Consider the following 21,157-nt stretch of genomic DNA (forward strand, 5'->3'; position numbering starts at 1 on the left):
TTCACCTGAGCTCCCCTGGGTTGGCCCTGCTTTCCCACCAGGTGCTCTATCACTGCTTCAGGCCGTGGCTCAGCATTTCCACTAGACCACCCATCCTTAGGTTTTAGGTTGGATGTTAGGGGGAAGTTCTTTACTAGGAGAGTGGTTAGGCCCTGGAACAGGCTGCACAGTGAGGTTGTGGATGCCCCGTCCTTGGAGGTGTTCAAGGCCAGGTTGGACGGGGCCCTGGGCAACCTGATCTAGTAAAGGTGTATGTTTGGTGGCCCTGCCAGGCAGGGGGTTGGAACTACATGATCCTTGAGGTCCCTTCCAACCCGGGTCATTCTGTGATTCTGTGATTCTGTGATCCCTCAACTGGGCAGCTTTCCTCTGAGCCTCACACCGAAATCACCAGCCAAAAGCCATGAATGGGTACTTGGGTGTAGGCATGTTGCTTTTCTGGACAGTAAAAGAAAGAAGTACTGCAGAGGGTGACAGAGATGGCAATGACCTCACAAATTGCTCTGCAGTTGCTGGGGTCAGCCTGGTAGTGGGTGACCCCATGGCAGTGTCAGCTTGACAGCAGCCATATGGTACAGCCTTCTCAGGGGAAATTCATGTGAACTGCCAAGAAACATATGGCTCAAGATGCAAGAAACTGCTAACATCACTTCTTAATTCCCTTTCTTAGCTCAGCTAAGCCTCTCTCATCCTCTCCACTTTACTTTAGCGTGGGATACAGGCTTCCAGTTTCTTGAACTTTTACCTGCTGGTAAAAGATTTGGTCTTTGTTGTATTGCTGTATGATGTTTATACTTAAACACTTCAGAGGGATGCCTCTTTTCATAGGTTGGCCAGACAACTTGCTATTTTTTTCCCCCCCACAGCTAATTGATCGATTGTTCACAGTACAATTGTTGGTAAGGGAAGAGAACTCAATTAAATGGTAAACAAACACGCAAAACAGCAGATGCTTGCAACACAGAACACAGGATATAATGCACTATAATGCACTGCCTTTCAACCAATAAACAATGTGTGGGAAGAAATAAATCAAACGTGCACAACTCCCAACCCTGCTGCTTGCAAGAACGTGCTCTTTTGTCTCACAATCCATCCAAGCAGAAGACGGTTTCTATTCTCTGGAATCACTGATTCAGATGACAGCTGCCTTTGACAGGAGCGCATTCACTGTGGTGTTTTTACCTCCAATCAAATGTAAGGTTCTTGTATTGAGTCTGGCCTAAGCCTTACAGACTCTGGGATGGAATAAAGTTAATTTATTATATCCTAACGCATTTTATTACTTAACTGTCATAGTTTGAGAAGATTTTCTCAAAGAAAAAACAAAACAAAAAACCCACTATTGCACTGGTACACTGAGATTTAGGGCATATCCAGAAGGAGACCTTCTGTGGCACCAAACAAAACTGATGGCAAGGGCCTTTTCCAACCTAACCAGTTCTACCTCCCTGTGATGCGCTGTGGATGGGAGGCTGGAGGAAGGGCTTCCCTCTGGAGACATGGGCCCTAAGCATGTCTGCTGCCCTCTGTTAGCACTCTGCAGCCAGCCTCAGTGTGCCAACAGTGGAATTTATAGTGGTGATGACTGAAATAACCCATTTGTGCCACATTTTCAGAACATATATTTTCTGCAAAAATACTTTGCTCACTGTTACCTCTCCTCCAGGCTCCAGAATTAAATGAGGTGTACGGGGCTGTTTTCTCTTGGCACCACACAGCTCAACCGTCTGTGGAATCCATGGGGTGCAGCAGGCAGAGGAAAAGCAGCATGGAGGCAGGGGAAGGATGCACGCAGATACAAAATGACGACGTTGTCTGGAGTTTTTGAGGAAACAAGTGTGACAAGAAGCCATCGTGCAGGCCGAGGTGCTGGGCAGGCAGCTGCCGAACATATCAGCTCTGTGAGAAGCGGCCGATGGCAGCGCTGATAACAGCAGCTGAGCCACCTCGCTGGAGACGGGGAAGCAAGATGCGTAACGGAGATGTGAAGCAGCTCCCTCCATCCTCTTTGCATTAAACCCGCTCGAAAAACCGACAGAAAGCTCTGCGTCCCTGAGGGAAACCCCACGGAGCTCGCTTCCCTCAGCATCCCCCCGCACCTCGCCACGCTCGCGTTCTTCCCGCCCATCTGTGGGGCCGGGCCATGCAGAAGCGGGCGGGGGGCTGCGGGGCCGACCCGGCACAGAGGAGCCGCCCGCGTCCGCCCCGCCTCCGCGCCGGCAGCCCGTAGCGACCAGCGGCAGCGGCGGCTGAGGAGCGTCGGGGATGCGGCTGGGAGCGGGGCTGCGGCTGCGATGGGTGCGATGGCTGCTGCTGCCGGCCGTGCTGGCGGCTCTGTGCTGCTCCGCGGCCGGGAGCGGCGGGCGGCGGCGGGCGGCCAGCCTGGGAGAGATGCTGCGGGAGGTGGAGGAGCTGATGGAGGACACGCAGCACAAGCTGCACAACGCCGTGCAGGAGGTGAGCGAGGAGCGCGGCGCAGCGCGTGCCCCGACGGGGCTCCCGGCTGCAGCCCGAGCTCCCCCTGCGCCTCGTGCAGCGCTTCCCGTCCTTGGAAGCTGCCGTACCCTGCAGCTCGGCTCTTGTCCGCGCTCCGTGCTGGCGCTGTGCTGGTGGTGCGCGCTGCGGGTGGCGCTGGGAGAACCCCCTGCTGCAGCGTGAGGCCGAGCTGCGGGCAGGTGTCCGAGCGGACCCGGCAGGGAGGGAACGGGACGTGGCGAGGGGACGGGTGCGGAGAAATGATGGTGTTGTGCGGGAGCTGAGGCGATCCCCAGCAAGGACTGAAATCCTTGCATTTCCTACGGCAATCCTTTAGAAGTATGTGGGGGAGCGCCTTATTTTTAACCTCATTCCATGTGTCGATCGCAAGTGACTTGCCCGGAATCGCACAGGACCTGCTTCAAAGCTGGGAGCAAACGCCAGACCGCAGCCACTGCCTCGCATCGCCGTCACGACATTCACTCCCACATTCCTCTCGCTGCTGGGCTTTCTTTCCCATCGCATTCAGATCCTCCCTTCCAGGCGCTCTCTTTCACATAGTAAAGCTGCAGCGTCCAAAAATCCTTTTACTCGCAGTCCACCAGGGACACGGGCTTTTGTTTACTGTAATTAGATCATTTCTGACCCGTTACAGTTATCTGGGTGGTTGCTGGCTAAGTCTGCTCCAGTCATCCATCTCGTGGAGCCTGTAAACACATTGAGACAGACCATTTAAACAAAAACATGTTTCGGAATGCACAAATTATGCTTAGTTATAAAAATAAGGACATAGCAACATTTTCTGCTGATTTTACCATGCCTATAGGTAATGTTTGTTCTGGATTGAGGGCTGGTCTGTACGCAGCACAAAGATGGATCCTCTGAGTTTTGTTAGATCAGATATAATCTGTGTCTTCCTTATGGGAAGGTTGCCTCAGTTACTGAGCCAATGCTTTGCTCTTAGGGAGGTTTGCAACTGTCTTTAGAAGTATCACCAAAAAGAGACATTTTGTCTTGGGAAAAATTCTGTCCTTCACTCTGGCTGAATTCATCATAAATCATTAAGGCTCTAAATCAAAGAGCTCTAAGATCATCCAGTTCGACCACCCACCTACCACCACCAACACTGCCCAGTGAATGATGTCCCTCACTGACACATCCACACAGTTCTTGAGGGTCAGTGACTCCACCACGTCCCTGTGCAGCCTGTTGCAGTGTTTAGGAGATGAGGTGTTTCCTGATTTGTTACAGAAATCACAAATTATGAAAGTGAATAAACCAGGTCCAGGTCCGTAGTGTTTACAAGACTCTGCCCTTTTGCTGTGCTCACTCTGTTTTCTGATTCAGAGAGTATTCTCCCCATCTCTTCATCTGTCAAAGACAATGGGAACTGAGAGAATGAAATTCTGGCTGTGTGCACCCTGACCTGTTGGACTCCTGTTGATTTCAAGGGGCTTTGGCTGTGGCTCTGTCCTGCCAGAATATTTTCTCCTCTTTGTCAGGTGGGAAGGACTGAAGTATTCAGTTTTTTCTGGGAAAAACAGAAAGCCTGTGCAGATACCAAGTCATCACTAACCTCAATATACTTTCTCATCACAGGAATTTGAATTCAGCTCTACTATAAATGTCCAGAGCTCAGAGGTTTAGCTCCCCAGTGTTTCTGTAGTCCATGAAAAGAGCTGCTGTGTTTGCTGACTGAAACAGCTGAGCAAGCACTCTCATACAGCGGGATCTATAGTAACAGCATCACACAATTAATCAGGGCGTTACTGAGGGCTGGAAAAGAAATGTTACTTGTTCTCTTTTGCATGACTGCTGCTAATTTTCAGTTCATTCCATTTGGCAGATGGAAGCTGAAGAAGAAGGGGCAAAAAAATTATCAGAAGTAAACTTGGAAAACTTACCTCCCACCTACCATAATGAGTCCAACACAGAAACCAGAATTGGCAATAAAACTGTACAGACTCATCAAGAAATTGATAAGGTATGTGAGAACATATATATAGCAAGGTGTTCATCCTCATGGCCTTTTCTTCAAAAGTGAAAATAATTTTGCATGTTTTGGGGAGAAATTTGAAGCACAAACTTCACCGCTGATGACTACTTTGGGGTCTTACTGTCTGTTATTTGCTTGACTGGTTACTTTAGGGCTATATGTCATAGAGTTTAGTGTGAAATAATTATTTTGAAGAGAACACAGGTAGGGAAATTACAGATATCATAAAAGAATGATCATCTCTCATTCATCTTTGTTATGGTGACATTTTAAGTAGTTCTTAACTAAGGTTTTTATCTGAGTGCCTGAAAAATGGGGAAAAAGCGGGCAAGGTTTAATTATAGGGGAATACAGGACTCAGGGTGACAAAGGACTATAATAAATGCAGCTTAATTTCTTGGTTTTTTTTGCGTGTGTCTTATCAGGTTACAGATAACAGAACTGGATCAACATTTTTTTCTGAGACAATTATTACATCCATAAAGGATGGAGAAAACAAAAGAAATCATGTAAGTGAATCCATATTTTCCTTTTCGTGAAAGTTAAACAAATACTTTCAGTTCATAATTCTGCAGAACGTGAATAACTTGTGATGTGATATATCTGTATTTCCAGATGGTTTAAAACACAGAAAACCACCAGGTGGAAGCAGTCAGATTTTACTGTAATTTGTTTTTGTTTTTCATTAGTTTAATATAAGAACGTTGCATTATAAAATATAAGGAGAGATTCTACTTTGTGGCTGAGGTGCTTCATCTGAATACTGAATTTGTTCATCAGATGTAAGCAATTGTACTTAAATAGTACAATAGTACTATTATAGTACAATTGCAAAATGGCCCTGTCCATGCTTTTGGTTTTCATGGAGAAATTCCTCAATAGACTGTAACACTTAGAAAATAAATATTTTCTGTCTTGAGGATCAGCGGAAAAAATACTCTCTGTTTGCTTTTCAGCTTAGCCTTGTGGTGAGAGCTCTTTGTGCAGTGTCATTCTGGGGAGGGGGAGAGTAGAGGGCAATTCCCTTTACTCCAGGAAACATGATTGTCTAAAGGTTCACAAAGAAAATTAAAAGGTAAAGAATATTCTTTACCCAAGTCTTGCAATCCCAGGAACGTTTGCTTAACAACAGGAATCTAATAAGAAGCTCCTGTCCTCAATACAGGCTCAGGACCTTCCCGAAGTGAGAAGTGATGATCCCATATTTTGGTATGAAAATAAACTCAGTATTTCGACACTTTTGGATGAAAAGAATATAACACAACATGTGGTTTGTGTAATTAATTGTAGCTCTAAGTATTAACAGCCATTTAAATAAGGGTGGATACTGACATTTTGTTCTGAGGATGGAAATTTTGGTAGCAGAGGCTGAGAGGAGGCAGCCAATGGGAACCATCCGACTGTTCTGAAGCCATTCAGGCATCCTTCAGATTGGTGACTTTTTAGAACAGCGTTTTTATTTTCATTCTGCCAAATAAAAGCAATAGGCACATGCTAGCACACAAACTCAACTTTTATGCTTGTAGGGAAACTGAATGCAAAAAGCCAGACCTGCTTCATAGGTCCACATACTGATGAGTCAAATCCAGCACTAGAAAAGCAGCTTCACAGAAAATAAATTGGGACAACTTTTCAAATGCCTGTACTACCCTATATCACTCTGAAAACAGATGCAAGCATACGTTTCTGTAATACAAATATATATATATGTATATATGCATACTTATAGTGGGGATACACTATTAGAATAACATTAGGCATAATCTTTCCCCCTCTCCTACTCCCTTTCCTTCCTCAGACAGGATTTCTTTTTGACTTTGCATTATAAAGGTATCCTCTTTAGACTGTGCCCTTTGTTACTGAATGGCTGGTTGATAGTATTTTGCTGGTTAGAAGACTATCAGTATTTTGAGCCTCCAGATGAGCAAGGCCTCTTGCCATTTCTGGCACTAAGACCCAGCTCTTGAGAGGTGCTGCGTTATTTGGAGGCGCCACTTACATTCCCAGACCAACTTTCACTTTCTCACATGTCAGTGAGGCCTGACAGTTACCAGCACAGATGTCAGGCTTCAATCCAGCAGGCAATAGGTAGCATGGTTTTATGTCTGAGCAGGGTTTTACATTCACTTGATTTTAAGGTTTAAGGTTCAAATATTCAGATTTACTTCATAGAATCATAGGGAACATAGCCTAACACCCAAATGAAAGTAGTAGCTCCAGGAGAAAACTCAGTAAATACTGAGTACAGAATGTAAAGTAACAGTGCTCCTTATTGTGAGGTGAAAATATTTCCTGGTTTGTTGATGACTCCTATTTCAGTTGTGATATATTAGCCTAACCAATGAAAATGAGGCATGAAAAGTGAAAAATAAAAGGAAATGAAATATGAACTGGTAAGATCTGCTGCGCAAAGATTGTTTGCCTTCCTTTTCAGTTGTATTATGAGCAGTACTTTATATAAACTCTCTTCTAACTCAAGTCTATTGTACCTAATTCCTCTTTCTCAAAACAGGTTTTTAAATATGCTAATATTAAGGGAGAGTATACCAGGGAACTGCAGGACTGTCATGCACTTATCAATGGGCTTTGGCAAAGTAAAAAGCATTCCTTTGGGCCTTGGAAACAGAAGCTCTTCAGCTCACAGCTGCACATTCTCATTGGGTAGAAAGTAAAGGTCATCTTGTGTGATGCTTAGTTTTTTTTGTGGGAGTGTGAAGGGAGGTGCTTCCAGTGTGGTTCTGTGTAAGATGTTTGCTCTCTCTGTGGACAGATGGGTATCTGCCTGCATACGCAGGTGTATCTGGCCCTGCCTTCTGCAAACACAGCAGCTGATCAGTCATTTCAAACACTCAGATGCTTAGGAGAGAAGCCCTATGATACTAAGCTATTATTTCTGCTGTCTGAAATGCTGTGGCTCTGACAGTGAGAACAGTACCACTATGCTGTTACAAGCTGATTTGATGCATTCTGGAAGTAATTGTGTTTGCTTTGATTGACTAAATATGGCTTGACCCTGATACAGGAATTTAAGGAAGTAACTGAAGAACAAAAGCTCCAAAGTCCTAAATGTTTATTTGTAGACATAGGTTAGAATACATTGCATCCCATTCTAATGACCATTTAAAGTATTTGTAAGCCTTTAAGTAAGAGGTTTATCTTTACTCTGATAGGAAGAAATAGAAAATAATAACATAATAAGTATTTAATTTCTGGGGTTCTAGTTCCCCCATCAGCTTGCAAGGTAGAGCTTTCTAGAGCAAAATCTGCTTTAAATGGCCAAGCTGTATCATGTCATAAAGATGTTTCACATCCCTGCTGTGTACAGCTACTCCGGATTGCTTTTATAAATTGTCAAAACCTACATAGCTTGGTAGTGAATCATGGAAGCTTTGTAGCTGCCAGTTGTAGAGAGAAGAGACGCCTACATAGAAATGCAGTTTCAGAATGCACCATTTAATGAGGGCTGCATCTTTATATGGTTAACTAACTACTTAGGCATAATGTCACTATAGAACTTGGTACCACAGCTTTACTGTGCTTCGGTAACTGTCTAATCACAGAGCCCCTGTAATACTTACAAAGGAAAAAATAACGGCGTGGGTCATGTGGCACTGAGTTGCAGGAAGGCCTAAGGGAAGATTTTGTTGGAACTTCTGCCATCTTGCCTTGCTGACGGTACACCTGGCAAACAGGAGGAAAGAACAGAAATGTCATGCTATAAACCATCCTGCCTGCTCTAGGGCTGAGAAGAGAGCTCTGCTATTGCAGATAGCTACTGCATTATGTAGCCCAACATATTTCAAAGGCTACATCCACATGCACACACAGACTTCTGCTCCTTTCTTAGGTGGCTACATCTGAATTTTCAGACTAAGTTAATTCACTGCCAGATTATTGTTTGTGTTTATTTATTTCTTCCTGGCAAATTGGAATCGTTCTCCTGATATGCCTCCTCCGATAACACTGCAAAATAGATTGAAATAAGTACATTACATTGTTTTCTACTCAGGAGCATTTGCAGAAACTGTATTTAGTCTTGCCAGGATCAGATTATTATATTATTTACTGAGAAGAACACAGAGAGGGAGGAAAATAAAGTGAATACTTCTGCACAGGGACCTGCCATTAAATTACTGCATGGTTTTCACTGTGAATGAACAAAACATGATCTGACAGAGCATCTTGGCATTGCTTCTCTCAATATCCCAAAGCATTTGTCAGGAATTTTTTATTTTTTTGCTTTTGTGTGTAGTTTCTTTTCCCCCATAGTCTCTACTCATTGAAGCTGTGGATACAATGATTTTATTCTATTTTATTTCTGACCTGAAATATTAAGAGCAAAAGGGTCTGATCTGTGACAGGGTTGCTGTTATCTGCGCTGCAAGTAGATGAAACAGAAAGCTGTGGACTTCCTACATGCATTTTGGTGGCAGGTAGGTTATTGACTACAACCTCCCTAAATTAGTGCCCTAGGCTTTTTGACAGAATTGGCCAGCGTAGCTGTTGGTTGCTTTTGGAACCTTCAAAGCTTAGATGCCTTTGTGTTGTGTCCACTTCTGTCATGTACACATACTTCACATTCACTTACACAGTGCCATGTGGAGAGCCAGAGATTCTATCCTATTAAAATGTTGATTTCTTGAAAGCAGAAAAGGAAAAGGGTGAGATTAGTTGTCTTGAGAATTTTAAGGCAAAATTGAGGGAATGGTTTCTATTTTATGTATTGCTTTTGATCTCAGAAGTCACATTCTTCTTGAAGAGCCAGATAAACAGACATCTTTTCCACACAGCTCTGGATTGTGATTAATACCATAATTTGCAACTCGTGTCTGATCTTTTCCGAATGCCTTCTTTTTAACAGTAGTCCTTGTTTTTATGAGCACTGTGTACTTGGCAGGACAGCAGCGAGATGTTTGCTCTGCTGGAAACTATTACAGAGTTTTTGAGATATTTCAAGGCAAATTAATTCGTATCTCAATAAATGTGAATGCATTATGTGCTCTGTCTAGACAACTAAGAGATTAGGAACTGGAACACTACTGCAGTTCAAATTCTGGTGCAGTTTCCATAAGACAATATTCCATTATGTGCATTTCTGACATATTTTTTTTTAATGTACGTAATACATCTAGGATATAAAATAGTTTTTTATGGTTTTTTCCTTACTACTCAGCAGTTTTTGCCATCTGTTGGAGTAATGGAGACCAGCCCAATGTGAAGTGGTTTGTAGAAGTTAAAACAAAAACTAGAAGGGGATATGCAAACACAAAAGTAACTCTTAGAAGTGCTAACTGCTAAGAAATGCCAGTTTCAACATGAGCAAGTGCTTTTGTTGGAGCACTTCAGCTACGGTTAAAATTATGTCATCTCACAGATACAATGCAGTGAGCCTTGGAACTTGCTGGGAGGGATCTTTAGCTTCCATGTTTGGATGATAACAGTAAGTTTTATGTTGAAGAGGAAGTTAATTTATATTAGGAGATTTAAGAAACTCGCAAAAGGGCTTTTTGTTTAGAGAAGATTTTGGAGCGTGGTTGTCATAGCAGAATGTAAGAGGTGCCGTAGCACATTTTCCAGGTCATACCAGAATACGTTTCTATAATTGCTGAACCAACCATCATTTTAGCTCTGCTTCCTTTGTTATGTGAGGCCTGACAAAACTTCATTACCTCTGTGGTATCGGTGATCTTTGTCTCTTTATGGCTTGTGAATTTGAAAGCCATAGAGGTTTAGGAATAAAATCTTTGTCAAAATGGGCTGTTTGGGCTTACAGCTGTACTGACAGTGCCAAGGCAAAGAAAACAAATCAACAAAAAAACACCCAAAAAGCAACAAAAAAAAGCCTGTCTCTCCTTTTTCTTAGTCTCAGAAGCTTTGTTATCACAAAACACAGCTGGACCAAAAAAAGCCAGCAAAGTAGGCCACATGACTCACAAAGGGAGGAAAAGAAATACTTCTCCCATTTGAATCCTACTGATGTTGTCATGTCAGAGCGAGCAGTCAGTGTACCATGGTGTAAAACAGCTACTGAGCTCCTCTGCTACTGTTGCATCTCACTCACAGGAACATTTTCTGTTCCATATGCTCCCCCTGAACCTTAGTGGTCTGTTTAGGTCTGTAAAATGTATTAGTCACCACTGAAAGTATGAATGTCATCATTAACAGCTTCTTCCTCTGCTTTGGGTACTAAAGTCAAGTGTTGAGAGCCTGGAAGGAAAGCATAGCTTATTCCAGGGAGTCATTTACCTGTCCCAGACAAATCGTAGCTGAAGATACGAAGAGTGAAGAGAAAATTTCATAGAAAATTATCTTTGAAGAGGGACATTTTGGTAGAATGTGGGAGGAAGGATGAATGGCCAGAGGGAACAGAACGGCTAAATCTAAGTTTTTAATTTAAAATCTACTGTTATTTTTAAAGTCGGTGTCAGAATTGTCATGTAAAATTAGAATTTTATAGACTACGCTTAAGGTGATAAAAAAATACGTTGTTAATTAGAAATGAAGGGGGGAAAAAAGAGCAAAGTGAAATGAACATGATTTCAGTACATAATATATCACCAGCAGATGGGATGGCTGAGGTTTCCATGGCAGAAACCAGATAAACACTACAAATAAAAGAGAGTTTCTGCAAGAAAGCATATGAGTAGTTCTGCTTTCATAAATTCAAATGGGACATCCTTTGCTTCTCCCTATTCATCCTTCGTGTGTGATACGGGCAGAGGATAACATGATTCAAACCACAGTTGGCTGCACTCCACCAGTCAAAGACAGTCTGCCTAAACAGGCTACATTGCCTTTAGGCCAAAGGCACATGAGTGGTGAGGTGTAAATTGTTGTATCAGGCTGCAAGAAAACTTTTCTTCTCTACCTTTCCATGCACAAGTAAACATTAAGTAGGAAGGAAAATACCCTTGTCAAAGCCAGTTACATCACTTCTCACACTCAGGCATCTGTTTCAGACCAGACAAGTGAGTTTTCTTTCAGCAGCTGTTGTTTCAAAAGTCTACTTCAAATACAAGGAACCATTTCCACCACTTCAGCTTTTTTTTTTTTTAATTTTTTTTTTTCCCTTCCTTTTCTCTTCCCTGTGGGTTTTGGGACAAATTCTAACCCTCAACTTGCCTACAGGTGTTGCTGGACATTCACTGTAGGATACAATATCACATCCTTCTCCATCCTGGCTTCTGTTGTGTGTGTATACCAGTTACTCATTCATGAACAGGCAACCCTGCTTTCGCTCTGTGTTATTATTGAGCACTTCTCAATGAGCATGTTCCTTTGCTGCTAGGTTAAATAAACAGGGATAATATCTTAAAAGATTTCAAACAGATATACATCATTACAAGTGTAGCTAATTCTGTCTTTATGATGTCTTCTCACCTTCTGTGCTTTGTTGCATGTCAGAAGCCACACTCCCTCTCCTCAGTTTACACACCATTGCCTCTGCAAAAACAGTGTTTTGAATGATACCTCACTTTGCAGGATTCCAGAAGGATGTGGATATGCTCAGAGTCCATTGCAGTTGATGGTGATGCTTCTTATTTAGCAGCAGTTGAGTCTCAAGGTAGCCTGATAAGAAAAGGCCTGCAGCCTGGTTAGAAAGAATGAACAAAAAGAGAAACGGTTACACACGCAGATCCACACATGAGGATTGCTGAGTGTTTTACACTGACTATGGATGATAAAATCTGAGTGAAAGAAGCTGGTTTGGAGTGTGGCACAACTTTTTATAGCTCTAAGAGGGTCTATGGAAACAAGCTTGTTATGTGCCAGGAAAGGAAACTCTGAAGGGCTTTTTTTTTTCCCCAGCTGAAAAGCTCATGAAAATCTGTGGTTTAAACTGGTAAGATATGATTTGATTAGAGGGGGAAAAGGCCTTTGAAAGGGGATTCACTAATGCAAGAGAAAGCAGCAGCTGGAGAATTGCAACTTAACTGTTAGCTGGTTGTAGAGGTAGAGAGAGTTATTCCATAAGCTTAAAAATAATTATGACAAAATTTCTCCTCTGTGGAAAGGGACGTTTGGAAAAACTGACTGTGCAGACCTGGATGTTTGCCTGAAAGCAGGCGTAACGGGAATGAAATCGTATGGTTTATTCTGAGCATGGCTTATACAAGGGGATTCATGAAGGAAGCTGACAAAGCTACACAGATAGAAAATTGGCCAGAGAGAATATGGAAGCTGAGAAGAAGAGGCCAACTGCTAACTTGGAAGCACTAACATTTAAAGACACTATAACATAAGGAGTTTGACCCGCCTGATTGTGGAGCAACACAAAAGCAAAGAAGCAGAACATGCTATTTCTGTGCTGGAATAATGATGCTGCAAAAGCATTATGCTGACTTATAGCAACCTAAATCCAGTCAAACTAATCTCTTAACACAGCTGAAGTGACAGCTTTGTAACTAGAAGCATGTAACTCAATGTAACTTTACTGACTTGAGAAGCATCGAGATTAACATTAACAGGCAGTCAAGTGCTTTCTGCAGAGAACTTGGAGACTATTTATTTATTTATTATTTTGTACTGACCAGTAATAAAAAGCATCAGCTTTATGATGGCACAAACAAGGGGGCGTGCAGTAAAATGGACTTGGGCAGAAACAGCACTACGGCTTTATTCTTCTCCTGCCTACATTGTTTCGAGCCTGGAGAAATTAATTCCATGTGAAAATAAATGCCATGCAAATACATTCCATAATTGCTTGGTTTTTAAGAGGTGACCTCTAGGAAACATCCCCAGGAATGTTTAATGTCTCCAATGCCATGGATAGAAGCACTACATTTTTCAGCACAGAAATTGTTCCTTGCCTAAAAGCTCACATTCTGCAAAGCTCCTTTTGCTTTTGTGTCTTGAGAAGAAATTACCTGCGCATTGCAAATGGCAGCAAAGAAGTTATATGGAGAAAAACACACATCTCCCTTTTACCTTGGGGCTCTCATTACTTGCTTAAGGAACTAAGCTGTGCTGCTGAGGTTCTGAGATACTCTTGTCTACTGCTGCTGGAGTGTAGCTTCTTCCCTTCACTCTTGTCTCATCTCAAAAGACAGCAAACAAGTCATGATAAAACTCTGATACAAGTAGCTTTAATAGCTTTATTGCAGATACCTTCATGTCTTCAGGTTGGGTGTTCTTGTTACTTTTTCTTTTCTCCACTAAATAACAGAACAATGACAGGTGTTACTTTTCTTGAGGTTACTGGTCTTAATGATTTAAACAAGTGAAGCCACTTAATGCTCTGCAGCCACGTTGTTCTGTTAAGGAACTGGGGTTGTACGAAGAATCAGGCAGCTTTTTGTTTGTTTGTTTTTCATGATTCCCAAACAAGAAACACAATCAGCCAAGACCTGCTGTTTCAACAAGAGGTTTGGTTTCCTGTCATGGTGGTAAACCACATTGTTATCCCTTTTCCAGGAATGCATCATTGATGAAGACTGTGACACAGGAAAATATTGCCAGTTCTCCACCTTTGAGTACAAGTGTCAGCCCTGTAAAACCCAGCATACGGTAAGTCCTGAAACTACTCTACTCATCCTGATGAGTTTGGGTTGTTAGGTTGCCCAAGGACAGCATAAACTAATGCCCTGGAGATAGCCACAATGGGCAAAGAGTGTGCCAGTTCTTAAGGCTTGGCTGACAGTTGGTCATTTCTAGCTTCTGATTCTCAGAGCAGCAGTCTGAACTCCTCCCTGTACTGACAACTTATGCAGTGCTGTAGTGCAGCTGTCACCATATGTGATCCTCTTACATCATTTACCTTATTTCAATCCTTGAACCAAAGGAAGCGGTGAATCTCCATCTTTTCAGTTGAGAAACATTCTTGGCAATAGCTACGGCTGCTGAATTACCTCCTGCAGGTAACAGTGCCTGCGAAATTCAGGCTTCTTCTGTGGTGAAAAGTCAATTTAAAAGCAGTCTGTTGAAGAAGGGCTTTACCTAACTGCCCCCTTTCACCTCTGTCCTGCTGAAGGCCTTTCAGGAAACAAATTGTTCTATGAAGCATTTGCTGGCCATTAAATTACAGCTAAGCAAACCTTGCAGTAAGATTATGTAGTCAATTGGATTATGAAAATCCCTCCTGAAATTGTGAAAATACCAAACTGACTGTTTCAAAGAGCTGTTTTGGCTTCAGCGGATTCAGTACTTAGTCAAGTTGAAGGCCTGAATTCTAAGCCCTTGTCACTAAAAAAGCTTATTCTTTTTGTCTTGCAACGATCATTTTTTCACACTAGCATGGAGTAATTAAAAACCAGGTGGGATGTTATAGAAACTAAAAGCTTTACTAAGCAGCGAAGAGAAAACTAAAGCATTTGTAGCATAAAGCACAGATTTGGTCCTAGCTACACTCCTGTTGCGAAGTGAGCTCAGACTGAAGGTACCTGTATCAACTCCCTGACCTGGACCTCCAACAGTTACATAACACTTTCCTTCATAATTAGCAGTGCAGTCCTACCTCATGCCCTGGGTTGAGAACCTCCTATGGGACTCGCTGGCAAAGACATTCTGACTCTGTACAGCTGCCCAGACAGGGCTTTACACAGACAGAAAAAAAGCTGTGAAAACGCTGACCTATCAGGAATCTTAGATTATAATCAAAAACCTAAAAGAAGAAACAAAAAATCACAGCGCTTTTACTGGCTTGATTTATTACGTGCACATAGTTGAAATGCTGGGACCACTGTCAGTCAATGCCGTGTTCAGCTTGAGATTTGCACTTTCCATTTTCACAGAGCTTTTTTTCCACAGAGATATTTTTTTAAGATTCCTGGTACAAATGGAGTCTGGTTCTTATTGCAACTAAGAATTTGATTTATTATTTTTTTATTTTATTTTATTTTATTTCCATTGTTCTTTACCAGCACTCCCGAACAAACTGTAACTGATGGACTGAATTGTATTCCACTGGTGATGTTTCATTAGTCTCATGATGACAAAAGGTTGTCTTTAAGTACAGGACACTGAAGGACGCCTGGCTGCCAACCAATTACCATGACTATGACTATGCTAAAAACCAATTCAGATTCTATAGGATTGAATACATAGGAGTATAGAAGGGACACCATTGCCATTGCTCTGATGAGGACGTGCCCACCTAGCAAATACTTTTATATGTGCTTGAGAATTCTGTTCCAACAGTAGGAATACTGCAGCTACATGTTTAAAGGAAATCTAAGCAGCCATCTTCTGAAGCTAAATCTGTGCTTAACTGTCTGCTGAGGCAGGCAATTAGTGCTACAGCGACAGTTTTGTCATCTGCTTTTTCCATTCGCAAGCATTGCTCACGGGATGTTGAATGCTGCGGAGACCAGCTTTGTGTTTGGGGTGAGTGCAAGAAAGCCACTTCAAGAGGAGAAAATGGTACCATCTGTGAGAACCAACACGACTGCAACCCAGGAACTTGCTGTGCTTTTCAGAAAGGTACACGAGTTTTGCTTTTTCATCCCATTCATTATATAACTGAGCTCTTTTGCTTAGGTGAAGTGATTCAACATTTTTGGCCTGGGATGTGCACAGTTTTAACTTCATTATAAAAGCTTTAATCAAATTTGGAGCAAGAATGAGCCTGACGGAGGTGTACAATAGTAAAAGAAAAGCCTAGTGCACATTGGGGGGAAAGAGCAGGAGAGGCACAAAAACCTACTGCCTCAAATGATGCCTCATTTAGCAGTCACAGAGTTCTGCGTCAGGTTTTCACTCAGTACAGCAAAAACCAGAATTTTAAATCTATGAAAGAAATTAATGAGATTAAGTAGTTTTTTTTTTTCTTTGTATTGAAGGAAGCAGGGCATCGAGTCAGACTACAGCTGTACTTCATACTTGTAAGCTTGATCTGAGCCTTCCAGGGCACAGCATTATGCAGTGCTGACTGGATAGACAGGAGAAACGATGTTCCAGATTATGTTGTCAATCTACACAGGAACATGAAACTTGACTTACAGGAGAAAGGAAAGAGAACAAGATACCAGACCTGACATCAGTCCTGAATCCTGCCTAGTCAGGGCCCATCTTCTGTTACTGTTTTCTGCCTACTGGTTCTTCAGAGCTTTTAACCTAGGCCACTTGAACCTATCAGTAACAGGATATAATTCCAAATCTCTTTTTACTTCAGGTAGATACTTTAATATATTGTTGCTTGTTTCCCCCTCCCCCCCCCCCCATTCCAGTGGAATGAATGTTTATTTATGGCTCCCTAATCTGCAATGGGACTTAAAAAGACATCAAGACTTTTTTAAATATCTTGTACATATATTAAAGATTAGCTCATCTCAGTTTAGCATACAGTTAACAACTTCTCATAATACTCACTCATTCTGGTGTGCAGAACTGCTGTTTCCTGTGTGCACTCCATTACCGAAAGAAGGTGAACCTTGCCATGATCCTTCGAACAGACTTCTCAACCTGATCACCTGGGAACTGGAACCTGACGGAGTACTAGAGCGATGCCCATGTGCAAGTGGCTTGATCTGCCAACCTCAGAGGTAAAGATCGGAACATGAGCAAGGGAAGTGCTTGTTGGGTTCCTCTAACACAGATGGAACTTGCTGAACCTTTCACACTACAGAGTGTTGTGATGGCTTTTCTCATCACTAGTTTCGAAACTGTTTCAGCCTTTATGCTTTGTCCTGTACAGAAGTGCCTGAGTTTGGCAAAGGCTTATTCCCCACGTGAATGAAGTCTGTGCATCAGGCTTCTACTGCATTTTAATTTATAAAGTACTAACAGATGTTTAGTAAATCAAATACCATTCCAATTTCATTCTCCATGTGCAGCCCTCATCCAGCAATCTTCTGTTAGTCTAGGCTTCTATTGGATGTTTTGCTTGCTCATATTACATGCATACAAGACATTTTAGAACATTAGTAGGATTAAACAAGCATGTTTTTGTACCAAGGATCAGCTTCACAGGTTATTTCTAGCACAGCAAAAAAAATCTGGCTTTGCTAACATTTTAGTTAGACTTGCAGTTCAGACCTGAAAAACTTCACACTGTGCAGACCTCCCTCTTCAGTATCTTCATGAGTTTCAGGGAATATGAAATAGACCGACTCCATATTTTTCTGCTAGAAGGTAAAACCTTTTTGTGTATCATGGCTTTGATGCATCTTTAAAAGGTGAGTTATTTGCATCACCAGCAATTTCATGAGGAGAAAAAGAATTTATGCATAAAAGCATTTTTGGAAGACTTACATGTTAACTGTAAAATAAGCTCTTCAAATTTGTTGCCACACTGCTAATTTCATTACATTAGCTTTTAACAACACAGCAAAGCTGTGATAGAAACCTAGGCTATACATAGGTTAATATTATCTTTCTTTGGTGCACGACTCTTTCTACTTTTCATGCACAAAAAGCAGCTGGATAGTAAAGTTTCATATATGGGATCTAAGGAAGCAAGCAGAACTGATCCCATCCATTCAGCACACGGAAAGCAGTTAAAGTGCAGGTACCATTCACCTCAGTGAAGATATGTCAGCAGATCCTACATCTAGGAAGGAGAACAACTCAGGTCAGAAATCAATTAGGAAGTGAATAAGACAGAACCATCCAGCTACAGCCACAAGAATCACCTGTTTAGGGCTATCATAAATACTGTGCATAACACCTGCCAATGGCTCAGACAGCAACATAATGCTGGTACTATGAACCTGAACAGTGAATTCAGAGAATGTATTTTTGTCAAGAGAAAGGGAGAGCCCATCTCTGCTTTAAATGACTCTTGGCTGAATATTATTAGTAAATGAAAAACGCACTGAAAATACTAGATTATATCCTAGAGAACTCAGGTTGTCTTCCCAGAAATGAAAGTCTCAGAAAGCCTCAAAAGCAGAACACACAATTTAAAATGTACACAGACTAAGCCTAAAGAACATCTTTAACCCATTTACCCTCGACTGCTAGTGAAACAGAGACTGCAGCTTCAAGCACGTTTGTTGTGAGGTGCCTGGCACATGTAGCAGTTAGCTCGCAGTAACAGGGACATGTGACTCTGTGCTGTCCTATGCAGTGCAAAGATGCACGATGATAGAATTCTATTCCTCTGCCAACAAGACTAAATCATTCTTGCTCCTTTCAGAAATCCCCTGCATCACAAGTGGGACATCTGTTCGCAGGCAAGCAGAGCCACTTCTCAAGCAAGCAGCAGCAAATACACCTAGATGTCTATTCAGATCCAAATAGACAGCACTCGGTTCTCTCAGCTTTGTGGTTTCATGACAAACACTGTCTGTGCTTCTTTTAAAGTGGACAATGTTCTGACCTTAGTATTGCATTAAGGAAAAGGACTTAACCATGACTGATTCTGGCAGAGGGGCCAGGCTGTGTTGACATCCACTGCCACCTTGTGTCCTAGTACCAAACACGCTTTGCAATTAGCAACTCAATTCTCACTCTGTACGTAGAAAACTCTCAAATTTCCAGCTGCGAAGAACACAGCAATGAGATGTTTACAAGGTCATCTGTGGTGGATCTGACAATTTTACATAACTAGTATGCTTTTACAGGGCAGGATATTATGAATTTTATTAAGAACTAGCAAAAAGAGCATGAGAAGATGCACTGTATGACCAGATGTCTTTCTTTTTCCAGCAGCCACAGTACTACATCTGTGTGTCAACTGTCCTCCAATGAAACCAGAAATAATGAAAAAGAAGAACACTTAACCATGGATGAGATGCCATTCATCGGTTTAATGACCAGAGATATTCTTTCTGATTACAAAGAAAGCAGCGTCATTGAGGAAGTGCAGAAAGAATTAGAAAGGCTGGAGGACCAAGCAGGTGTGAAGTCTGAGCATGACCCAGCTCATGACCCATTGCTGGGAGGTGAAATATGATGTTCAAGCACCAGACAGTTTAGTTAGTTCTAGAAACTTCTGTCTAGTGTCTCGCTTACATGAATCCTTAACAGATACTGCTGGATAGAAGTGCAATAAACATCTTCATTGAGCATCTGTTTTCGTGCACCAAACCTGCATGTTCAAATCAATGTTGAATTCACTCAATCTTTGGACCAAACCTCCCATCAAAGACAAATAAGAAAGGTATCGGTGTTCCCTCTGGATTAATACTTTCCCTTGTACAGCAGAAATAAACGTATTTACTTGTACTCATTAAAAACCACATTAAGCATACATAATCTCAAGTTGTTAGTGCCTACAGAAACAACTGCTAAGTATTTCCTGTACACACACTTCAGGTTATTTGTCTGGACTAAGAACCCCTTTTATACCACCTCAGTCTCCAATTTAAGCGATTTTTTGTCTTTTTAAAATGCAACAGGTAAAGTTACAACATACACATTTGGGCTGTCACATCCCTCCCATCACACATTCTGGGAGGAAAGATGGAAAGAAGGGATGCTTACCCTTTCTGATGAATATACCCAGAGTTTCTTCTTTTGTGTATAACGGAGATCATCTGTTCAGCATCAAACTTCACCATAAGAACTGCTGTTCCATAGTTACAGAGCATCCCTTCAGTTCGGCCCTTCCATATAGAGTGATCCTTGGATTCTTCCACTGCATAAGGGTCATTCCATTAGGAAAGTAGCCTATGGCATTTTCCATGTAAATAACAAATGCTGTTTACGTACAAACACGCACATAAGAACAACTGGCTTCTTTAAAGGAGTTTTCAACTTGACAGTTCAGGGCTTTGTCTCTCAATGTCCAAATAAAGTATTAGTAACTGCAGAACAGCTCAACAGGCTGAATACAAAGTGTATAGATTTTTTTTTTTCCTACAGTGGATACTTGTTCCACACATACATAGACAGGAGCATAACTGCAATTACAAGCAAGCCATGCCTTGTAACTAAATACTGCACCACATATGGCAGCATTCTGCCCTTGATGAACATACCCCCCTCCCCCCCAGGTAATTCTTCCACTGTTAATGATTTTTAGGAGTACTGACATCACCATTCATTATTTGGACACGATGAAAGATGTCACAAGCCATGTATTATCAAAGCTTCTTCCCAAATGCAACCTCTACTGCTTACAGCTAATCTATACAGCAAGCACCAATAAACCAGTGAGCAGTTACTGATTGCACTGCTAGCCTTCAAGTCCCTCACCACTTCTGGTCTATACAAGACCTTCAACAAATTCCCTGGGCATTGGAATCGATGCGAATCGTTTTCACCAGGAGCAAGAAAGACATTTCATGAGAACAGCCTTTCAGTTCAAGGACTTTTTCCACCACCAACTCATGTACACACACACACGTATGCTCTCCAACATGGTTCACATTGAACTTTCCTCTCTGTCCCAACTAAAATTTGTAATTCCTGTAGTTTAGAGCCAATTCATCCATACAATGGAAATAAATTAAACTTCACTATAATTTCCCTGGTCTAAAATAGCACTTTGAGAGAGCAAGGATTACCCATAAACATTACCCTACTTATGAAGGAAGACAATTCTTCCTTCAAGTTTCCCAGTGCCTCAGCCCCTAATAACACCTATTGATATCAAATCTCTGCAAAACTAATTTAATCAGAAACTCGAGGGTCTTTTCTTTCTTTAAAATGTAGTCAAACTTGATCAGAATGTAAAGCAAACGCTGCAAATCTCCCCAGACAATCCAGAACATATTCCAAGATGCTGACACAGAGGGAAGTTCACCACTAAACAGGAAATTATTGTGAGGATGCTCCGGTCCACTATCCAGGCTTTTATCA

The 21,157-nt window shown here is 41.9% G+C and overlaps 1 protein-coding gene across 2 annotated transcripts; it reads left to right on the plus strand.

Moving 5' to 3' along the window:
- Positions 1-2,217: 2,217 nt before the first annotated feature.
- On the plus strand, positions 2,218-19,604 carry DKK3 (dickkopf WNT signaling pathway inhibitor 3). 2 transcript variants are annotated; one of them, XM_015863991.2, is made up of 7 exons: positions 2,218-2,460; positions 4,325-4,462; positions 4,900-4,983; positions 13,889-13,981; positions 15,748-15,892; positions 16,797-16,953; positions 19,064-19,436. In XM_015863991.2, exons 1-7 carry the CDS (start codon positions 2,269-2,271, stop codon positions 19,305-19,307), a joined length of 1,053 nt encoding a protein of 350 aa, XP_015719477.1. In that variant the 5' UTR covers positions 2,218-2,268; the 3' UTR covers positions 19,308-19,436. The 2 variants fall into 2 exon arrangements, with proteins under 2 accessions (XP_015719477.1, XP_015719476.1); XM_015863990.2 differs by having other exon boundaries at positions 2,220-2,460; positions 19,061-19,604.
- The last annotated feature ends 1,553 nt before the right edge of the window (positions 19,605-21,157 follow it).

This window comes from Coturnix japonica, chromosome 5 (genome assembly GCF_001577835.2).
Source record: "Coturnix japonica isolate 7356 chromosome 5, Coturnix japonica 2.1, whole genome shotgun sequence".
In the NCBI taxonomy this organism is placed as follows: domain Eukaryota; kingdom Metazoa; phylum Chordata; class Aves; order Galliformes; family Phasianidae; genus Coturnix; species Coturnix japonica.